General features: G+C 41.6%; 2 protein-coding genes across 3 annotated transcripts in view; one reads left to right on the forward strand and one right to left on the reverse strand.

The window, feature by feature from the left end:
• lysmd2 (LysM, putative peptidoglycan-binding, domain containing 2) overlaps positions 1–23,623 on the reverse strand; it is a 49,051-nt gene that overhangs the window by 1,891 nt on the left and 23,537 nt on the right. Inside the window, exon 4 of one of the 2 annotated variants that reach the window (XR_015843121.1) lies at positions 9,327–9,991. The exons of the other annotated variant lie outside the window; for it this stretch is intronic. The gene's annotated coding sequence lies outside the window, so the exon portion shown is untranslated. Of the gene's footprint in view, positions 1–9,326; positions 9,992–23,623 lie in introns of those variants that run through there. 2 annotated transcript variants of the gene reach the window in all.
• tnfaip8l3 (tumor necrosis factor, alpha-induced protein 8-like 3) lies at positions 1,340–23,394 on the forward strand. Its single transcript, XM_088295448.1, has 2 exons — positions 1,340–1,645; positions 21,465–23,394. Exons 1-2 carry the CDS (start codon positions 1,600–1,602, stop codon positions 22,025–22,027), a joined length of 609 nt encoding a protein of 202 aa, XP_088151574.1. The 5' UTR covers positions 1,340–1,599; the 3' UTR covers positions 22,028–23,394.

Here is a 23,623-nt window from a genome sequence, read left to right on the forward strand (position 1 = left end):
AGACCGACCGCAGACAATAGACGATTGTGCGTTCAGACAAAGTGGTCATGGACCAACACGGTGACAAATACACACTCCCGCAACCGCACACCTATATGAGAGGAATAACTTTCCACGGATTGCTTCCAGGCCGAAACGATATGAAGCAAAAGATATTGGGTGGAGAGATTCAAAATGAAGCTTCAAATTTGCTTCATGAACCAGTTGTTGCATTGTTGAGTCCTCTAGATGGCACTGTTGCTTTAAATAAAGGATTTAAAAAATGGCAATTCGTTGTGCTTTCAGCCCAATGTTGAACAGAGAGTGCCATCTAGTGGAGTCCAAAAATACTACAACTGGTTCATGACGCACATTTGAAGCTTCATTTACCCATCACTACCATTTAGATCGTATTCAAGGATTAAAGAAAGCTATTAGAAAAGTATTTGATTTAAAATGCGCTTCATATTTGGTGATTTTACATTAATTACAAGATATTCAAGTAAATACCTGTAAAAAGCTTCACAAAAAATAGGGAAAAAAATAGATTAATAATTAATTGCGGGATTTTTTGTGATTAATTGGTTAAAAAAATGTAATCGTTTGAGAGCACTAATTATCTTATCTATGACTCGTCAGATTAAAGTAATTTATTTGAGCACGTTGTTTTTTTTTCTCTTTTATTAAAAGCCGTCCCAACACATTGTAAATAAACAGAGACTGTTTATCTTTAGCTGTGTTCCATGAAGCCAAAACATCAAATAAAATGTTTAACTGCAAAATAAATTGTGTTTATCACACTAAGAAAATCGCACAAGTAACCAATTTTCTGGGGGGGAAAATAATCATTAACAGGTCAGTCAAGGACACCAAGCACACCACAAAGTTTACAAGCCCACCACGGCCAACATGATTACAAACAATCTTGATAAATAGATCACTTGCGGTTCCCGGACCAACACCAAGTTTTCATAACACCGCTTCGAGTTTATTTACGACCCTAAAGTGGCCCAGATTGGATTTGGAGATGACGTGCAAGGAACATTGACTGCCTTTTGCTTAAACATCAACTGACCTCATGTCATGTGACCACCACGGAACTCATTTTATGAGAGCCAGTAACAAGAGGTCATGGGATTTATACTGCTGGGATGAATTTTAAATTGCCTGGAATGAGTCTCTCCCACTGCTCGGCTCAAAACACAGGCAGCGCCCTCACCCAGCACGAGAGAGGGACGAACAGGCTGCATACAGAAAGAGTTGGAGTGGACGGCACCGGATGAGAGGAGGAGAAGGAAGAGGAGGGACGAGAAGGAGGGGGCGGACCGAGATGGGAGGGGGCATCAGAAAAGTAGATGAGAGGGAGAAGCGAGAAGGAAAGTGAAGGAGTCAGGAGAAGGGAGCACGAGCAAGAAAAAAAAAAAAAAAAGACCCAGCTCAGCAAATGATCCATAAAGCATTCCTCCCACCGCTGCAGTGACCCAACGGCTGGGTGGGGAAGGGAAGCGAGAAAGTAAAGAGCGCGTTCCCTTTTTTTTTTTTTGCTGGAAGAGAAGAAATCAGAGGAGAGGAGAAGAGAGCGTGACGCTTCTGCAACCTTCTCGTATCGTTCAGGAGAACATGGACTCCGACTCCGGAGAGCAGAGTGATGGGGACCTTTCGCCAGGTACACGACTCGCCTTCATTACATTTCATATTCCACACACACTCTGCATGGAGCATTGAATTCATTTCATGTATTACACGGACGCTACAGGTTATTGAACATCGGACACAATAACTCTGCAGTTCTTCTACATGAAAGAAAATGACTCTCATGGGTCGTCTAGATTTCAAAAATAGTCACTCCCGTAATGGCTTTTTTTAATTTAATGTTAGAAGTAATGAGTACTTAAGAGTTCATATTAAAAGGAACACCTACAAAAGAAAGGAAAGTAAGATTTAATATGGATGGTCTTAACATAATTTAAAAAAAAGAAGAAGATATTAGATTAAATATTAGAAGTAACTGTAATAAGTATTCTAAATTGAAAATTAGAAGCAACCAATGGGTACGCTTGACTTAATATTTGAAATAACTTTAAGGGATACTCTAGATGATTGAATGTACCTGGTCGACTGCAAGACGACAGCTGGGATGGGCTCCGGCACGCCTGCGACCCTCGTGAGGTGAAGCGGCTCCGAAAATGGATGTGGATGGAGGCATAATCTCGATTGAATATTTTAAAGTACATCTCACGGGTATTCTTGATTTGATATTGGAAGGAACTATCATGTGTACGCGAAATTTATTATAAGAGGTAACTAATGGGTACTTGTCATTTAATATTTGACGTTACTCTTATGAGTTTTTCATCTAAAAAGTATCTCCAGCGGCTCGATTTTGCTTCCCAGTGCAAGTCGAGTGTAGTCTAACTATGCTCATGAGTGCAGTTTTCTCTTTTGGGTAGTCTCGTCGACGAGTGCGTTTGCGCCGTTGTGGGGGCGAACACAGCCAACTTACTTCCCTGCCAAAGCGGCTCCACTCGTTGCCTTTAAATTCAGCACATTCGTTGACGTTGCACAAACAGAAACGTAAGACTGTAAGCAGACGTCCACGGGAGGATGACTTCAAGTCGATCATTGCTGTGAAGCGGCCACTCGGAGGAACGCCTGCGTGACAACCCGACCATTTGACAATTTTTTTTAAAAATCTGACAGCCGTGACGAGATCCATTTAAAATTGTGTTAAAATTTTGCAAATCTGAAAAGAAAAGAAAAAAAAATACTTTTTTTTTTTTTTAATTTTGATTCTTTCCTTATAGTCCATTGGGTGCCATTTTTCACAACATTTCCAATCACTTGAAGTATTTTCATCAGCTGTGTATTGTTGTATTTGCTCCTCGTATGTGGATATACCCAAGCGGCTGCAATTTAACGATGCTGACGACTGACACAGAGCCCAGCCGGGTAGTCTGCTCGTGAAAGGCGGCTCAATCGCCACCAGTTACTAGCGAGCTCCAACACGTGTTTGGTTGTCAACACATCCGAGTGGGGCGAGGGAGGCTGCGGCGGCTCGGAACGCTTCTCTCTGCGTAAATACTTGATCAGTTTTACAGGAGTGTTGTGGTTCATCGTCGGAAAGCCGTTTGGACATTTAGTTCATGTGCCTGGCACCCAGCGAAAGATCCATGTAGGTACTAGTACACTCTTTGTCCTCACTAGTATGACAATTCAGCGCACTAGTAGAATGCCTCACATGCACAAGCACAATGGTAATATTTTGCATAATTTGAATATTAACACTGCACTTAGATCGAGAAAAATGAAAACTGTACTTGAAAACAAACATTTCAAGATGAAATGCAAACTTATTGTCCCTAAAAGTTAAATACAACTGAACTCTACTTGTACTAACAAATGTATTGTGCTGCCACAGTCACATGATGCACCATTTGAACATTTAATTCAGTGATTCTTTGGAGTACCACTAGAGGGAGCCCACGCACCACTAGTGATGGGAAAATGTAGCTTTAAATTTGCTTCATGAACCAGCTGCTGTATTTTTGACTCCTCTAGATGGCACTGTTGTTTTCAAAAATGGCAATTGATTGTGTTTGCAGTCCAATGTTGATCCGAGAGTGCCATCTAGAGGAGTCCAAGATTACTACAACTGGTTCATGAAGCAGATTTGAAGCTTCATTTTCCCATCCCCAACTGCCGCCATATTTGAGAAATCCTGCAGTAGTAGGACAACAGTCTTGCTCACATTTAGTACCAGTTTTGGCATACTAGTTCCACCTTGAGCTGGATATCAACAATATTTAAAAATATTTTTTGGAAGGCCATTATTTATTTAATATCCTGTATATCGAATAAAATGGCTTTCCATAACAATTTATTTCATATTCTCGATAGCCATCTTAAGGTCAATGTACTAATACGTTCTTGGTCCTAACTAGTAGGCCAACTTCAAGTTACTACAAAGCACTAGAGAAACAAAGTTCTAAAAGTTGACAACTGCAACTTGTGATATAAAAAGCTACAAAGTAATATCCAGCGCATTACTAGTAATACTAGTAGTGCGCAGTCAACTAGTGCACAGTTTTGCCTCACTAGTATCATGTTGGCATACTTGTGTGCAATAGCGGAAAAAATGTGCCTCGTCGTAAGCGTCCACGCAGTCGTTCTACGAGTGTGCCGAATTATCTTCCTAATGAGGCCAAAGCGCTCACTAGTACACAAACCTAAAGTTGGATATCAAATAGATGCTCAATTGGCTTCTCAAGTCAGCAAGCAAAGATGTGTTGCGGCTTCACAAGTCAATCATCATCATTTACTCTTTTTTTTTTTTTTTTTTTTTTTTTAAAGCTTTGTATGTTAATGATGCTCCGTTGAACTCCGCCATCTGTTTGTCCATCTGGCACATTGTCTGTCTGTCTTTTTGATCCCCGAGCCGAGGTAGCGGGATATTGAGATGTGAGCCAGGTGGCTGGATGAACGTAGCATGGCAACGCCCCCCCCACGTCGTCCCGTTTTGAAACGCGACTTTCATATGCAGCCATGATCGGAGACAAGCTATTTAACTTTCTGTTTTGTCCGAGACGCAAAGTCTTTACAAAACCAGATCAATTAAAGTCGAGGAGTCCTTCCTGTCTGGACTGTGTTGCGAGAGTGAAGGAAAATGAAATTTCTTCAACCAATAGAGTCTGACTCATACTTGAAAGCATCCTGCTTTGTGGCTGCACCGCAATTTTTATCATTTGCTCGACTGTCAAGGGAAAGAAAAAGTAGCGTGACTGCCTCCGAAAGGTCAACATTTTTTGCATTTGGATTTTGGAAGTCAAGATGAACGCCGACCAACGTGCGTTTTCCGTTCAAAAATGACTTTTTGTCAGATGAGAATGACGAGCGTGCTAAATGTCGCACGTATTATGCAAGCTGGAACAAAGAGTCAATATTGATGTGTTTTGTTTCAAGCGACCTTTCTGGCTTGAGCAGTTTATGGTTGTTGTTAGTACGCATATTTTATGATGCAACTTGCTTCTCAGTGACCTCCGACGCGCCTCAGGGAAGATGTTTGATCCGAGCAGGTCATCCAGCCTGTTGCAAAACGAGATCATTTGCGCTCAAGCGTTCCGAAGCCTTCGTTGAGTGCCACTTGCTGTAACCAGCGAGTCTCTTTTTGGGATGGCGCGCTTTCCGTTTTGGAAGCAGTTTACAGCCATATGTTGAAGACGGCATATTATGTAAGGCTACCTTTAAACAACATTCGCCTTTTCAGACCACTGTGGACAAACCAAGAAGGGCAGTGATTGCCGTGGATGCCCAGTGAGATGTTGAACTTGTCAAAGCATTTGCCACCGCGGTCACAGTGCAGATGCAAAACAGAAAACTGAGAGCACGCAACTCAACCCGAAAGACACTTCCGTGTCGTCGGATGCTCCGTGCAATGTGAACAACAACTCCTTTGCATGTTTTAGGAAAAAGGACGGAAAGTGAAGTAGATATTCACAAAAAAAAAAAAAGAAGAATATTCAATACTGATGCTTCAAATTTGCTTCACGAACCAGCCGCTGTATTTTCGAGTCCTCTAGATGGCACTGTTGGTTTAAAAAATGTCAATTCATTGTGCTTTCAGCACAATGTTGACCCAAGAGTGCCATCTAGAGGAGTCCAAAAATACTACAACTGGTTCATGAAGCAGATTTGAAACTTCATTTAGCCATCACTACTGTTCACGACTCATGTATACATTATTTACGACAGGATTGCATTTTGTGTTATTTTTCCAACCCCCTCACAAGATTCCTCGTTGGTGGCGAAAAGGATTCTTTTAGCGACTTTGCCGTTATGCTGGTGGACAGTGAGTCAGCTCACAGCCTATTTTGGCGACATCATCGCGATGATTCACTTAGCGTGCAATCAATCTGCCATCTGCTGATGTTATTTCCACACATTTTTGCAGACTTCAACACGGCATTAGAACTCAAGACGTGTTGAGAAAGTGTTTGCTTGTGTGGTGCATGCCAGCCATGACATCCACAAGAGCATGAGGGCTGCTTCTTTGGCCTTGTTTTATAAACAAAGAGACGAAAGCCGTTGTTTGATGACACAACAAGAATGTAATCCTCAACCAGGATATTCTTGTGTGTAATCACAATTGGACAAATTTACAAAAAACATCCATTTGTACTATTAGACCGCCCATAATGTTGTCATCGCTGGTTTTACATATGAGGGACTTTGAAATATTACGAATGTAGTCGGACAATTCAGTGCACTAGTAGAATGACTTGTAATATTTTTAATTTTTTTTCCCATGTTCCAATACAATAAAATATAACTTTATTTGTTCAGCACATTTCACAACAGATGTTAATTATAATGTTATAATGTCATTAGTAGGACTAGTAGACTGCAGTTGCCAACTAGGTCACACTTTTACCTCACTAGATATTTCTTGATCCGACCAGTGTGGACATAAAAAAAACATTCTAGTACAAAAACCTTGAGCTGGATTTCAATAATATTAAATTGGTGCACAAATGGCGTTATTTAGTTCACCGACTACTATTCCAGAGTTGTCCTACTAGTATACAAAGAGGGTACTAGTACCTATATTTTAACCTTGATAAATGTTCTCAAAAAAATGCGCAAATGGATTTACCATTGCTCTCTAGCCTGAGGTGCACTAGTATACTAATTCCTCGTTATTATGACAATTCTACTCAACTAGTAGTGTTGGTCTTTTTAGTGCAGCACACTAGTTACAATTATTACCCGTAGGAAGGGCCAAAAAGTGAAAGGGAAAAACATGACTCATCAGACACGGTGCACCTGAAACATTGTGCAAATGAGCTCAATTTTTTTCTTGGTGAGAGCAAAGAGTATTCTAGAACACGGACCTGAAGCTGGAAGGCGAGTTTGGAGGAAGAAATCCTCAAAAGGTTTTCCATGCGGATCATGTGTTGGTCTCGCATGCATCCCCGGGTTGTTTAATCTGATCCGCAGATGGAGAGTGCTGCACACGACACACGCCCACACTCGACAAGACTCCACGAGGTGCTTCTGGAAAATTCTAACGCAAACTGTTAAAAAAAAAAAAAAAAAAAAAAAAAGGTAGTAATCCTGAAAGTGGAAAAAGCAACTCGGGAGATTTTTGTTGCAAAGAGCAAACCTTCAGACTTCCAGGTGTTATTTGCATCATGTGACATGTTTCATATTCTTTCCAAGAGGAATTTACTTTTTGAAACATGAACTAAAACCACAGAGGTATTTTGGCCAGGCCTCACAGATTTGGTGACACAAACCGAACAGAGATTGAAGAAGGAATTATTAGTGCGGACATCGACTGGGGCGGCTCAAAGTAGATTGCGATTGTGGCGAATCGCAAATAAAAGAAAGGAGGTGGTGTGAAAGGCAACACCACATCCGTGAAGCCCCCCATCGCACCTAACTCGGGCACGACACGACTGATCGTGCGCATTATTATGAAGTGTGAGTCGGAAAATGTGGAGACATTACCTTGGAATGAGCTCATATAATGTGATTATTCCCCCGCTTTCGGCAACAGCGAAGATGAATCACCCTCCAGCTATAAGTTCAGAAAATGCATTTGTTTAACCGAACAAAAGAAACGGTATGAACTCATGTTCCCTTCTATTTTCACTTTAATGGCCCAGAAAATCTGATGAAATCTCTTGTTTTGTGTTACTATTAGCATTGGCGCTAACAAGCTACATCCAGAAGAGAAAAAAAAAAAAAAAGACTTCATGCCAGTCATCCTGCTGGAAGTTTTCGGGTATGGTGAAAAAAAAAAAAAAAAGCACAACTACGCAACTGCCTTCCAATACACGCTAATTAAATGCTAGCAATAATACAAGGCGCAAAAGCAATATTTTCATGGTAGACGTGGCTCAATAAGAGCCCCCCCCCAAAAAAAAAAGTTGCGAATTTCGAACCAGGTACAGCATACACACATACACAGGAGTTACCACTTTTTCGAAAATGTGGTACCACTTTAGAATAGGTTATTAACTAGTTTAGAATAGGTTATTAACTAGTTTATTGAAACATCAAAAATGAGTCTACGATTTGCCAAATAGTGAGCCCACCTCCACCTCTCTGGAGATGTCAAAATTAAGGCCCGGGTGCCGGATCCGGCCCACCTCATCATTTTATGTGGCCCGCAAAGGCAAATCATGTTTGTCTATTTGATGTTTCTTATTCCCCGTTTCAAAAATAAATCGAAAAATAGTTGAACAAATAATTCTGGACCAATTTATTTATCCATACATTAGTTGTGAATATGTAATAACATAAAACCCATCGAAAGTTTCATAATGGTCCCACGCGAGAAACCATGACGACAATGTGATTTGAGATAAGAATTAGTTTGCTCTACGACCTAAACGAAATATAATTCAAACATATTTAGTGAGCAAGTAGAAAACTGAGGCAATCGCTTCAACTTGCCAAATAGTGATCCCACACATTTGTTGAACTGTTTATTACATCATTAATAACCCATTATAAACTCTTTAAAATCTGGCTTCATGGGGAAGTGTTCCTTTCTAAGTTACAAATAATTTCCCATCTTGCGATCCAACAAAGCCTGTGGGAAGCAGAAGGCAAACCAGAAATAAATGTGTGGTTGACGACATTTTGATGGCAATAAGGAAAGAGAGGCTCAAATGTGGCAGTTTTTCCTCGTAGTCTTGGATTAGAGTGAACACACGTGGGGGGTTTGGATTTACGCTGTCAGCGGAGAGGGTTAAGTTTCCGGGAGAAATGTCTTCCCTTCGAGGCTGAGACAACTTTTCAAATGAGCGTTTGTCAGAGGACGGGAACCACAGTTATTTCCTTGTCATTAGTTAGCGGCGGCGCTTGGGCCCGCAGCCATGAGGAGAGCGGCACTTGGACTTTTCACGGCCTCAAAGCCAAAGCACATATCCAATTTGATCACACCAAGAAAGCTTTTAATTGAGATGGCACAGAAAGTTGACACCCGAGTTCCTGCGGCCGAATTATTTTTCTTAACTCCCCTGCTCATTTTAAGTAAGACGATGGTTTATAATTAGCGTAATTCCTCTGCTCATTTCCATCCGTCCACCTTTGTGGCGTTCATGAGCAGAAATGATGCGCAGTAAATTTCGTAGAGCACAAATTACTCTAAACAAGGAAAATTATCATCTGAAAAAAAAACTAAAATCTAAAATTTACACTTGGAAGAACGTCAAATAAAATACTGGATTAATTGTACTCCAATTGATTAAAATCAACTTTTATTTGATGACAGCATAAGTTACTCGCCCACATTTTATTCTGATGAGAGTAGGGGGCGGGGCATCATACACTTTGCGTGAAGAGATTTTGATCGATTCTGACGATTTTCTCCTGATCGAGTGGTCAGGGAAGGGAAATAAATTCCAAAATATTTAAATACAACTCAATGAGAGGGGAAAAAAAATAACTGCAAAAATGACTCCACCAATTTTACTTGGTTAAAATTTTCGGTGATTAAAGATACAATTTTTAATACTCTTTTCTTCTGTCAATTTGATCGCAAACTCTAACAACGAGTTGGCAAATAAACAGATTAGAGCAAACCTGCTTAGCCTGGAATTTGCAGAACTTTGTGACTAATTAGAAATACGATAAAAGCGATAAAAAGGAATCATTGTTGAATTCTCTTGTCAGTTGGACATCCCCTATTGTGGCTGATCCTTCTCTTACGATTGAAGTTGGAAAAATACATGAAAAAATGTTAGCGTAAAATAAAACCCGCATCTCGCATGACGTTGCTTGTTGACGTATGCAACGGTGGAAGCAGTTTTCCCTCAAAATTCCGATTTGGTTCCGAATCGTACAACTCCAGACTTTAAACGGTCCACTGGTCATATTTTCTTTTTGATGTCATTTCGTTCCAATGAAGCACTTGCCCACATGCCGTTTGCTGAAGCCGAGCGGTCCTCGTTCTGCTGTCTGTCAGTCTGTCCACAATCGCTCAAGTTATTTTGATTCCTCATGGCTGGTGAATAGAAAAATACATGTGGTACTGATTCAGCATGTGAGGAGAGCAGATGTGCCCGACGGTGGTTACTAATTGTAATGTCGAAGCCACAGAGTGACAGCACGACATCAGATTTAGCCCGGGGTCGGATTTCATTGCTCATGAAACTGAAAGACATTTGGAGTTGAAGCTGAGTAAAGATGGATGTAAAATACATCAATCACAATATTTGAAATCAGAAGGTGCATCAAAACATGCAGACAGACACAGCGGTGGGCGGTCAAGGCCTTCTTGGCTGACCGAACGTAGTCAAGAAATTATAATCATATTCTTCACATTGTTGGAATTTAATTTGAAATCAACATAAACTCAAGTTAGCAATCTGACTCCAATTTGTGACCTTACCCAACTCTCACTCATCCAACAATATGCACGCTCGTTCTGCAATAGAAAGGTATCAGGAAGCCGGCATTTTCACACACGAGTGGATTTATTCCCTCTGTTGCCACCAGCAGACGTAGTCTACATTCGAGTTGCCCGGCAATGATTCATACTACACAATATGCAAATGGCACAGCAACAAAGGCATCCTGGCATGATCTGGCTAGGTCATATTATAATCCTAGTGTGAAAGTTTCCAATCAGAATTTAGCTAGTTCGTGTTGCCGGGCAGATTTCACAATACCTGGAGCACGCACTTTTCGACCGAGGCCTTCAGATACAATCGTGCGGGCGTCTGTTCTGTCAAAGCAGATGAGCTTTCAGATTTGATAGTTGCGATAGCCAATCAGATCACGAGTTGGTTACAGTGAGCCTTCTTCTTGGCCTTACGCTGAAGGGGTTGAACACGTTTTGTGATTGGATATTCGCTTGTGAGGGGGCAGCGCCAAATGGAATCAACACACCCAAAAGTCATTACTGGGGACCGTTGTAAGATCTCAAATATATTCTTGCTTTTTTAAACCACAATGGCCGAAGGAGGGAAAAGTGTGGATTTAATTGCAGATGCGCTTGCGAGGCCATTTTCAAGACGGACCTTAAAAGAAGCAAGGTTGTCCAACCCTCAGTAGTGCGCAAGTGTCTTGTTATTTGACATAAATGATGGTAATATGAGGGGGATTTATTCAAGACGGACGATGTCGGACTTCACTGAAGGCCTACGTGTGAAATTGGACAGCCAATATAACACACACAGGCGTATATTCTTTATCCTCTGCAAAAATACTACACAATAGTATTTGAGTTTTGGAGTGTGCCTTTAAGAGGCGTGGCCTAGTGAGTACAATCCCAATTTTGATCTTTTCCTTGCAAGTGTTGGGGCACTCTGAAGCTGTGGCTGTATTTAATTTGTACTTTTAATCACTATTTTTGCCTATTTGGATGATGTTTATGACTGCAAAGACAAATTAATTATACACAGGGATGATGAAAATCACCAGATCACAAAATTATTATTATTTTTTTTTTATGGGTGTAGTTTTGGTGTCCCTAAAGAGGACCGATCGCCTTTGCATCTCGATCCTGGTCCTCTTAGGATCTTCCCACAGGCCCACTTGGATGTAAATTGAATCCAAATGGGGTTAAGTGGTAAACAGGCCAAGTGGAGGCCGGAGTAACGGGGAAGGTTGGCATCGGCGGGATGATTGTGTGTTTTAAGTGGCAGCCTTGTGGATGGCTTTTAAAAGCAACGCCGCGCCATGCTGAGACTTGGCGAGGGCCAATGACAGAAGCTACTCAACCAGGGCCGGAAAACATTTACTTCCTTGACGCTCGGCTCAGTGAAAATGAAGTCAGAGAGGACGAGATTGGCAAAAAAAAAAAAAGCGTCAGAGGTGAGGATGCCGGAAAAGAAAAGAGGCTTCGACTGAGTGGGAAAGTCGATCTGACGCAAAGAGACGTTGACAGGAGCGACAGAGCGCGCCATTTTTCTTCTACCACCCTCAGCAACTCCTCCAGATTTCGATATCTTTGTCACTCATTCTCAGATTCATTTGGATTTTTCCACCTGCGCAAATGCCACCCGCACACAGATAAGCATTTTTCTCCTTCTCACTCCTTGGATGAAAAGCGGTGGGTCCTTTAGGGGAATTTAAGGCAGAATTGCTGGCAAAACAAGATTATTTTAAGCACCAAAAAAAAAAGAATTTTTTTTGGTTGTTTTTTTTTTGTTTTTCAAAAAAGAGTTGCTGCGGCTTATATACATGTGTGCCTTATAGTCCGGCAAATACTGTCATTTTACGTTTTCAAATAACGGTCACAAACCCGGGTAAGGCTTCTAAAGTAGGGCTTTAAACCGGGGTTAGGGTTACAAATAAGGGTTACAAACGGATTGACATTTTAGTACTGATATATTTTTTCCACATGCAAAGCGATTATAGACGTGCCAATGTTAACGTCAAACGAGCGTCGCTTTAAATTAGTGTTGATGCTCCGCCATTTTGAAACGATCAAGCAACAGCAACTTTTACACGCTGGGAAGAGCAACAAAAGAGCATTCAATGAAATATGTTATATATTATATTTCAACTTTATCGTAACACAACTTTTTACGCAAAATTCTGCGCTTACGCGAGTGTATTCGCCGTACTTGTTCACAATTCACTTTTTCCGTTGATATGCAATGTGTTGCGATGTGTCAGTGATGTGGATTTGGCAGAGCAGAGTCCTCGCGAAAATCTCCCACAGTGGAGGGAAGGATGGCGAAAAAAGCCTTTCGCCTGCAACCCGTTCCCATGCCCGACGAACCAGCCGATCGGGCCTGGCTCCGTGCGAACTCGACAATATCAGGCCGCAGCTGGTTGAAGCAGATCGAGGTCAAAGGGCAGCGATCCCACGAGGTCCGCTATCTGATCAGACAGCATTTCTTGAGGAGCACTTGTTTTCCCCGAAGGACTGGATTGGTTGTGTCGTCCTTCAAGTGGCTGTGATGGGAAGCCAAGGTGGAGGTCACCGATGTCATTTTCTTCCGCTTTCCTCGTGACAAGCAATCAAGCCAACAGCGTATTAATCAGTGGCATCTCCTGCCACTTCCTGTTTTGGCCTCAACTCTGCAGGGACGTGGCCATTAAACGGGAGACACGCAAAGACTCAAATAAGCCTGGAGGCATTTTGTACTCGTGTGCCTTTCGGACTCAAAAAGGATTTTGCTGTAAGTGGTTTTCGATGAGCTTAAGACTAGATTTTACTGTTCCATTCATCACAAACGACAAATTGACCTGTTTTGACATTTGACGGTATCGTATTTTCCAGACAATTAGCCGTAAATTTTTTCCTGGATTTTGAAGCATGCGGTTAATACATTGGTGCATATTTTCTGTGGATTTTTCTTTCACCAGTAGAGGGCGCTCGAAAATACGTTAAATAAATCTTGATTTTTTTTCTCTCTTGGGTCCGTTCTATTTTAATGAGCAAAGTTGTTGCCGTGTTAACTCATTCAATACCATTGACGGATAAATACGTCAAAATCCTTTTTTTTTTTTTACTGGGCTGGTCATGAATGAATTAAAAGGCACTGTTTTAACAATCTGTTGATGTACCTTTATGTGCATTCACAGAACAAAATCGTTCTGTACATGCAATAAACAACTCTTTTTTTTAACATAGAAAACTGCGGCTTATAGCCAGGTGCAGCTTGGATATCGTTTTTTTTTTTTCCAAACGACGAATGTGTACATGCTGTTTATGGGACAGTGATGAGAGACAAAACGGTCCAGAGAACTGTATGCGTGCCCACCACATTTGCGCCAGTTCCCACGGTAATGTGCACTTGTTCATTTTTCAAGGCTCATTTCCGAACAATGAAAGAAGAAAAACAGCGAAAATACTAAAACCATAAGAAGCAGAAATCGGATCCGAGGATGTCTTCACGCAAAAAAGTAAAAATACGATTTCTGCTTTTCTCCGAAAACATTGATTCAAATTCATCATAGGTTTTTTTTTTTACGCCTTTTACCGGTAATACATTTTAAATGATCCGTTCCTAATTTGCTGAAACAACAACGTAAGGGTGAACGCCTTTATAGAATTTCAAAAGACTTTCAACTCATGCTGATGAAAAGCATTGAAAGAATTAAAAGGGAATTATTCATTAACGCTGCAGCTCAGATTGCTTGTCTCCATCTTGAAGTGTTGTTAACGCTGAGGTGACTGACCTCCTTCACACCAGAATGCCTTGGGAGAGATTTCACGTGGCGTGACCATGAACAAGACATCTTACTTAGCCCTCTTTCTCCATTAGCTACTTTTTTTTTTCTTCTTTTTCATATTTACAGAGCACACGTGGCGCGCAGGGCTTGGCGTGTTTGAGTCATGAAGTGACAGTTGCAGTTCAAAATAGGCAAGTGGAATCTGCACAGGACAGACTGAGAGGAGGAGAGACTTGGAACGGCAAAAAAGATTTAGAATTTTAAAAATTAAGAAAAAATAATTCCAAGAGTCGAGCTTTGGTGAATACGGTAGTCATCTGTCCGCTCGTTCATCAAGAAACGCATTCAAACGTCATTTTCAAGTTGCAGCTCCGAAATATGAAAAACAGAAGCAAGGCAAAGAGAAGACCAGAGGAAAAAAAATTGTAAAATGCAAACTGTCATGCGTGTTCCGTTGAAGTGAATTTCTTCTGACATTTTGTTAGTATTGATGCGAGGCTGCTGTGCTCGCGTTTGTCCTCAGGGATGACACACTTCTCAACTGGGAGCATATCCAGTCATTTCTGTGCGCAGAACGAGCAGACATAAACGGCCACGGTCTGGCTGCAATCATTAGGGCGACCAAATCACATTAGATCCAAAGCTAGAGTTGTGTCAACTATTCGGTCTTTACAAAGATAACGCGACCACAGCCAGCCAGCGCCGCCCGGTACCGCTTCGTCATTTCAGGGATCAACAGAGTCTGAAAATAGTCTGATTTTGAAGAACACACCAAAAAAGATGACAGGCTGTTTTCTGAACTCGCCCATTTTCAACAGATTTGGGTTATTTTTTTTACACAAAGTTGGGAAAATTGCACTGGTAAGCAGCAAATTATAATCAGAGCTGGCTTGACGAGTTCCGAAACATTTTGGACGCTAAATTTAGGGCGATCCGCTGTCCTGCATGTTTTAGATGTTTAGATGTTTGCTCAAATGAGAATTTCGCAGAGCTTACTGATGAGCTGATCATTTGCCGCACGGGTGTCAAACTCAAGGCCCAGGGGCCAGATTTGGCCCGCGACCTCATATTATGCGGTCCGCGAAGGGCAAATCATGTGCGTCAACTTCCTGTTTCTAGCACATTTTCTTCACTTTTAACAACATTGAGACATGAGATATTGACTTTTATTGATTACCAATCCTCCCCTTTTCCAATAAATTGAAGAATTGTTGCACAAACAATTGCCGCCTGGCTTTCCGTCAATTTGTTGTGTGTATGTGATAACGTTAAGGTGATCATACATTTATATGGCTTCACAGTCATAACGACCCTCGGAGGCAAACCAGAACGACGATGTGGCCCGTCCACAAAAATGAGTTGGACACCCCTGATTTACCGTCTTTTCCGGACTACAAGTCTAAGGCTAACCCTTTTTGCGTCACCTTAACTCATCAGTATGGGTTGTATTTTTTAATGACGCGTGTTCCTTAATTCAAACCACTTCAACTGCATCGTTGACTTGCTCCTGAAGCAACAAGAAGCAATCACATTTATTACCATACATGGAAAAATTCTCATCATTGTCACATTTCAAACGATTCAACGAAGCCTTAATGGGCCATTTGAGGACAAGTGAGTGCTATGGAAGTAGGTCGCTAAATAGAAAATACGAGTTGCTACCATCATCACTTGCCAACAACACGACTACCCTTTAGCATCTGGACTGTTTGGACTGACAATATTTAGAGGGGGACCAAAAAAGTCCTCATGTTGAGGTAAATGCGTGCCTTAGTGTGTGCACAGCACATACACGTGTAGTCATGGTTGCTGCGTGTTTTTGTTGCCTGCAGCAAAACAACACATGCACCTGCGGCGTGTCACCTGGCGTTATCCAATGCTTAACATCTGCATGTTGTCACGAGCAACGCGTGCGTGCGTGCGTGTGTGTGTGTGTTGGTCTGTTTTTGTATGAGTGCGGGATATCTGATCCAGAAAGGATTTTTGGAAGCCGTGGAGAAGCACGGCAAAAACATTTCGACGTTTTTTTGGCTCAGCAAACACAGAGAATTCCTGTAATGTTTGGGGCTTTCAGTTGGCTGTTTTTTTCCCCTAAAATGGGTAAATTCAATTGTCGTTCTTATTTCAATCATGATTTGAAATTATAATTACACAAATAGAAAATATGATGGAAAAAAAGAGTGAAGTGACACTTTTTGCGCCATTTAGCCATTTTTGCCCAAATTGCTAAGTGAAAACTAATATCATATAACTAATTAAATAATGTGATAACGGTGTTATTATACATAACGAAATATAATAATAGTAAAAACTAAATTAAAATGATTGATTGGTTACAATAAAATCAATTAGAACATTACATTTTAAGAATGAGCATGAAATGAAGTCTCCTAATTTATTGCCGACACTCATTGCAAAATGCCATAGACGGCATAACAGAACGAGCAAAAATGTTACAAATGTTATAACTTTTTTTAAACAACAGATATTTGAACACAAACGGTGCAGTGACACATGGAGGCAAGGAAAATTTCTTTACCATCGGCAAATAAATAATCAATTACTGCAGCTTATTGAGTGTTTATTCTGTTACAAAACTCTTCTTTGATGTATGTCTGCGTCACAATGCCCAGCGGAGGCCAAAGTGAGCACACCAGAATTGGGGCTTGAATGGATTCATTGATTCATTATTTCATTTCAAAAAGATGAAACAAATTCAAGTGAAGTGCAGTGTTTAGGGATCATAGTTTGTGGTATCTTTAAGGGTAGACCAATTAAAATAAGCAATTCCCCAAAAATGTAGGTGGGGGGGGTTACTGCATATCGAAAGGCCGAATGTTGTCAATTCTCATCTGCGGTCGGTTCTGATGCCACATTCCTTTTAGTCACATGTCACACAATCGCTGCATCACATCAAATCACAGAAACACGAGCAATATAGAAGATGCTGACTAAGTGTGAAGAAGTGTTCAGATGCAACATGTCTTGTTAAAATGATAACTGGAAATGAAGTGTTGTTTTACATTTTCTTTCCTTCCTTTAACTAATCCTTGCCAGACTAAAAGTGAGTAACTAAATCCAGATGTCCTTCGTGGATGGCGCCATAGAATTTTTTGCATGGCAGCTTTGGCTGCTCTCCATGTTCCACACTGGATGTATATTTTGATGTCATGCAACAGAAAGTGTTGACTCAGCACTCCAAAAACATCAGGCGGAACAAAGAGGGACTGTGTAGTCAACAGTCAATGCCAGTGGAGCATCGGGCACCTTCCTAATCCTGACGTCAAAAATGGACTTCTTATGTAACCTCTTTGATGGCGTCGATGGTTGGATGGTCCTGTGTGGAGAGCCCATCTTCCACAAGCACATGTGAAACACTTCATTTTGCACAGGATGGCCCTCATTCACCAAGAGAAGAAAAGTATGCATTTCATATGGGATTGTCAGAAAAGTTCCAGGACTGATGTGATGTGCGTGGACGGGTGGTCTATCGTCCTTTGGCATTCTGTCTCCACAGACACGTTTTATTTATTTATTTATTTTTTTTTTTTTATGAGAAGCAAAATGTGAAAGGTGACCACGAAAACCACTTTGACACAGCTGGCCCGGCCCGGCCGAGCAGCTTTTGGTGTGTGTTGTGACATCCTGAACTCGACTCTGACTCACTCCTCTAGTCAAAACTCTGACTCACACCTCAAAGCGTTCGCCATCATTCTCGTTCTTCATGTTGTGTTCCATCGCAAGCACGCTTTGAAAAGCGAGTCTGGCCTGGGGTCAAGAACTCGATCGGCGCCGATTGGCTTAATTGGAACGACTTCACAATAGCGGTTTGTCAGTGGTGGGAAGTTCATATACATTTGCAACGCTACTTTCAACTCCTTACTTGGTCAAAATAGGCTCGGTAAATTATAACAAACTCCACCTTTGAAATTAGCATACATTAGTAGCATACAGATTTTTGTTGTTTATTTATTTATTTTAAAATTTTGCACTCAAGTGCATCCGTACTCCTGCGTGAGTACTTTTTCCACCTCTGGTGTTTGTTTTTTCAGCTCCGCCAACAAATTTCACTCATCAGTGATTAATTTTTCAAGTTGGTTGTGCACACATTCTTTGTGGTCTGCAAAGCTGTTGCTTCCATCAGTGTGCTCTCACAAATCATTCCGGTTTGCTTTTCCGAATAGCGGAGGCTGATGACAACAAAGAGGTACTTGAGAGCAACAGGAAATGACAGTGATAAAGAGCCTGTTGATGTGAAGCGCGGATCTGCACTGATCTCTGACGAAGAACACACTGTTAAATGCTGATTTTGCGACACAAATATAATGTGTACATCGTCATCCATGTTGTGACATCTAAATGTATTTCGATGCGTAAAGGGTCGCAGCTGGGAAACTTAACTGCTGTTAAACAAAATCTAAACCAGTGCTTCTCAATTATTTTTGTGACGCCCTCCCTAGCAAGAAGAAAACAATTCACGCCCCCCACCCCCTGCAAAACAAATCTACACCTGAGAATTAATACTTGCTGCACGTAATAGGCAAGGAGAGCGCCACTGCCAACTACTGGAGTGGAGGTGCAATTACACTTTATTGGAGTACGGCGGGGGGAAAAAAAGCATGTTCCCCAAGGGTCACACACGCCCCCCCCCTCAGCATCGCACCACGTGAGGGTAAGGGCTTCAAAGGATGGATGGATGTTTTTTTTTTTAAATTGAAATTCCACTTTTGGGTTAAAAGGTCAAGCTCTCATATAGTTGGCTGTTTATACTTGAGTTTTTTTTTTTTATTTGCAGTGGATCTGCTTGGTCCTCAAGAGCTCCCTAATCAAGCCAGTTTTCAATGTCTCCTCCTTCCAACACAGCTCATTCAAATAATCAGCTCATCAGCAAACTCTGAGAAACCCGATAATGATCCAGATTATTTGAATAAGGTGAGACGCAAGAGGAAGACATCTAAAACAGGGTGGATAGGGGCTTTCGAGGACTGGATTTGGGTCCCCCGGGTCTAAAGCACGACTTCACTTTTAGCGACTGATTAATTAGTGCGTGGACAAATGCTACCGATGAAAGTATGAGTAGCTTTTATAAAATGTCTGTTGTGTGTTTGACAAGCTCAAAGTGACGTCCCCCCTGCCGTTAAGCCTCTTTCGAGGTCTCACTCGTCCTCCCATGACACCATAAAAAGAGCACAAAGAGGGCGCATGCCGTCATTTGTATTTTGAAATGATTGTAGACAGACATTTGCTTTTTGTTGCTAAATGTCATGCTGGGCTAATTATATGTGCATGAAATGTCATTTTGCTTTAAACTAACTCACGAAAATGCCACCGGCCAGCTTTTGCCCATTGTGGCGCAGCTTTGAGCCTCTTGTGGGTATGCACTCACACACAAACACATGTTCAGATGATGTGCTCCAGTGGTTCTCATACGTTTTACACAAATTAAACACTTCGCTCTCCGAGTACCACCATAATGACCAACGTTAAAATGGTGTTCCAGTTCCAGGTTCCAGGACACATTTGGGGGTGGGGGTTGGGGGGCTTGTTTTGGATGAATGAATATTTCCTTTGTATATTCACTTCCTACTTTCTATAACATACATACTTTTCTGTGGTTGTTGGTCCCCATAAGTGAGATTTCGTCCTCCTTTCCTGTGGCATTCCGCAAGGGTCAATCTTAGGGCCCATCCTTTTCAGTCTCTTTATGCTTACCTTATTTTCTTTCTTTTGTATTAAAAGGCACTGTCTCACTTACAGCTGCTATTTCTGCATTTAACACATAACACATATGTGAGGCTCACCGTATTATTGGCCGCAGGCATGGTAAAACACATAACATAGGGTAGCATGTAATCGTATTACTAGGCACCCCATCCACTTTGGAGAAAAATTAAGACTTTTAAGTGCGCCTTATGGCCATGAAAATACGATACTCTTAATGATACCATTAGCAAATTTGTATCCTGATCCTCAAAGGCCAATCTTAGGGCCCACCCTTTTCATTCTCTACATACTTATTTTTAAAGATTTAACAAACTAATTTATATCCAGATGACATCCAGATTTGATAGGACCAATGAGAATAATCAGTGCGCGATTGCTTGACTACAATTAATTCCTCACAAAGTGCTTCATTTGAATGTGAAGCATTAATTATTTTCCCCATCAGTTTGGCTCCAAATTTTGTCGCCCATACCTAGGATCTGTTTGGTGGATCTAGTGTGACTTCATTTGCCCAGTTAGGCCCTTATATGAAATAAAATATATATATATATATAGTGACATCTGCCCCACCATAAAATAAAATAAAGTTTTCATTTGCCAGCTCCTCACATCCACATGTCAAACATGAGTGTTCAACATTGACTAAGTATAGTTCTAGCCACACGTGCACAGCTGTCTCGCATGCGGACAGAGAGTGTGCAGAGGCTTTATCGCTCTACAGCTGTTTGATGTTCTCTACAGTAGATTGTAATCATTCCTCCCTCAGTCAGCCCACCAGATTGCTGGCAACTCCAAGAAGGCCGCCGCCCTGTTGTAGAATGCGCTTGCACCGCACATCTGTTCAGCTCCACGCACGTCCACTTATTTCTGCAGTTGTGTCAAGATCGGCTTAAGATAGCAGGTGTCAGTCTGTGTTTAAGGAGACTTTTCATGATTTTTACCATACTTTGTCGAAATAAGAGTAATAAGCGTATAATAAACTTTATTCAATAGCCAGAGGTGACCATACAATGTAAATAAGACACAGAAAGGAGTTAAATGTCATTTTAAAAAAAATAAAAGGTGTATTATCTTGTGAAATGTAAAATCCAATAAAAAGTAGTCTTGGGTCATCATTTAACTTTTGTCATTTTTCACTTTTCAAAAATAATTCACAGCTTTCAACTCAAACATAGGATGAAACGTAATGTGACCTCATAGCCTTTTTTTTATCCAAAAAAAAGTTGACAAATTTTCATTTCTTTTTAACAATTTGTGATTGGGCTGAAAGCACACTGAATTGCCATTTTTTTAAACCCTTTATTTGACCCAACAGTGTCATCTACATTACGCCGCCGACTCTGTGTGATCTATATCTTTGCTGCTGTAACACCTCAAATTTCCCCATTGTGGGACTAATAAAGGACATCTTTATCTTTATCTTTATCTAGAGGACTCGAAAAATACAACAGCTGGTTCATGACGCAAATTTGAAGCTTCATTTTCCCATTACTAACTTCTACTTGAACACAGAGTGAGCGTACTTTTGGATGTTTGGATCAGCAGCCAAGCTGTACAACCTCGCAACTCTTATTTTAGATCCGCCTTCTCATTTCTTGCTCTTTTTTTTCTGCCTCCTCAAGGACACGAGAGCTTCAACTCGCGCTCCTTGGCTCTGCAAGCCCAGAAGAAAATCCTGAGCAAAATGGCGACCATGGTGGTGGCCAACATGCTGACGGACGACACCAGCAGCGAGATCCTGGACGAGCTCTACAAGACCAGTCGCGAGTACACCAAGAGCAAGAAGGAGGCCCACAAGATCATCAAGGACGTCATCAAGATCGCCCTAAAGATCGGCATCCTGTACCGCAACCACCAGTTCAGCCCGGACGAGCTGGACACGGTGGAGCGCTTCAAGAAGAAGATGAACCAGGCGGCCATGACGGCCGTGTCCTTCTATGAGGTGGAGTACACCTTTGACCGGAATATTCTGTCCGAGCTCCTGCTGGAGTGCCGGGACCTGCTTCACACGCTGGTCGAGCAGCACCTGACGGCTCGCTCGCACGCTCGCATCGACCACGTTTTCAACCATTTTGCCCACGGCGAGTTCCTGGCTGAGCTGTACGGCGATGGAGACGAGTACAGACTGTCTCTGAGGAAGATCTGCAACGGCATCAACAAACTTCTGGACGAGGGGACGCTTTAACCTTTCGTTGCGTCTGACACCGCCTCGCCGTTCCCGACCGCTTCCTCTTCCATCCTTCACGGACTGCCTGCGTCACTTCCTCCTTTTTTCTCTGTCAACTTCCTGTTTCCTGTATCCGATTCTATGGAGCTCGTTGTAACATCCTGCAGCTGTGGCTTCACCGAGTGTCGTTTCATTCAGACCGTTTGTCTCCATGCGCAACCTTCCACAACGTGTGTCATGTATGCGTTCACGGGAAGGTGTTTGAGCATTTATTCCGTATCCTCGATATAGAGCTAAAGGTCCACGCACTAGTCGGCTCTTTTGCCCTGACTCGAAAGGCAATTATGTGCACTAGAAAAAAATCACCTTCCTAACACCATCATTTATGACACCACAGCTGGAGAAATAATCTACAGAAACACACTAACACAGTACGGAGTGTTGGACGATCTTGCTTCTCTTGAAAGGTCCATTTTGAAAATGGCCTCGCAAGCGTATCTGCAATTAAATCCACACTTTTTCCCTCCTTCGGCCATTGTGGTTTAAAAAACAAGAATATATTTTACATTTTCGAACGGTTGCCAGTGACGACTCTCGGGTGTGTTGATTCCGCATCGCGCTGCCCCCTCGCGAGTGAGCATCCAATCACAAAACACGTTCATCACCTTCAGCGTAAGGCCAGCAAGGATGCTCACTGCAACCAACGCGAGATCTGATTGGCTATTGCAACTGTCTATCAAATCTGAAAGCTCATTGGCTTTGACACAACAGCCACGTGCACGATTGTATCTGAAGGCTTCTGAAAAAATTGTGCCTGCTTCTGGTATTCTGAAACCTGCCTGGCGACAGGAGCTTGCTGAATTCTGATTGGATAAAAACTCTCACCTAAAAATACAACACTAAGATATAATATGACATCCATGTGAAGAATTTATTTCTTGATTATATTAGGCCAGCAAAGATGGCCCTGACCACCCACCACTGGAGTAATAAGATATCTGACTCGTACACTAAAGTTGCGTTCACTTGTGGAAAGCAGTAGTGAGAAAACATTCGTTCCAAGAAATACCTTTTAGTGTGCTGAATTGTCTTACTAGTACGGACCTAAAGCTAGATAGCAAAAATATGGAATAAATGTTCCGTGGCTTTGAGGTTTTGCGTTTGCGTTGTTTTTTGTGTGAGCCGAAAATGCATTCATGGCCAAAAAAAATGTGCATTAAGGTATATTTGCATTTCAAAGATTACGGTAAGCAATCAGTCCTGTGTGTGTGAGTGCGTGCGTGTGTAAGTGTGGGCGTCACATGAATTATCTGTACATAAAACTAATGACAAGAAACGTCTCCAGAGTGTATCACTTGTCTTTTATTAAAATTTCTTGTCAATGTCTTTTTGTCGTTCCTTCTGACAACTAAAGCAAGAAAAGGATCGGTTCTCGCTTTTTGACGCTCACTGTCAACGATTGATGTTTTTAGGCAGCATTTCTGGGAAAACCACCATTTCCATGCTTGCTATGGTCAAATAGACTTTCAAGTTTTGCCACTCTTTTGCACTAACTAATAACTCATGACTTCACTGACTAAACCCCGACCCCATTTTTTAATAGCTGAAATAGTC

This window comes from Idiotropiscis lumnitzeri, chromosome 5 (assembly GCF_059441095.1).
Source record: "Idiotropiscis lumnitzeri isolate Australia: NSW breed Sydney's pygmy pipehorse chromosome 5, RoL_Ilum_1.0, whole genome shotgun sequence".
NCBI classification, from domain to species: Eukaryota; Metazoa; Chordata; class Actinopteri; order Syngnathiformes; family Syngnathidae; genus Idiotropiscis; species Idiotropiscis lumnitzeri.

Coding starts and splice junctions, on each gene's coding strand:
- tnfaip8l3 (XM_088295448.1), top strand. CDS start 1,600: ATGGACTCCGACTCCGGAGAGCAGAGTGATGGGGACCTTTCGCCAG. Junction 1,646..21,464: donor TGATGGGGACCTTTCGCCAG/GTACACGACTCG, acceptor TGCCTCCTCAAG/GACACGAGAGCTTCAACTCG.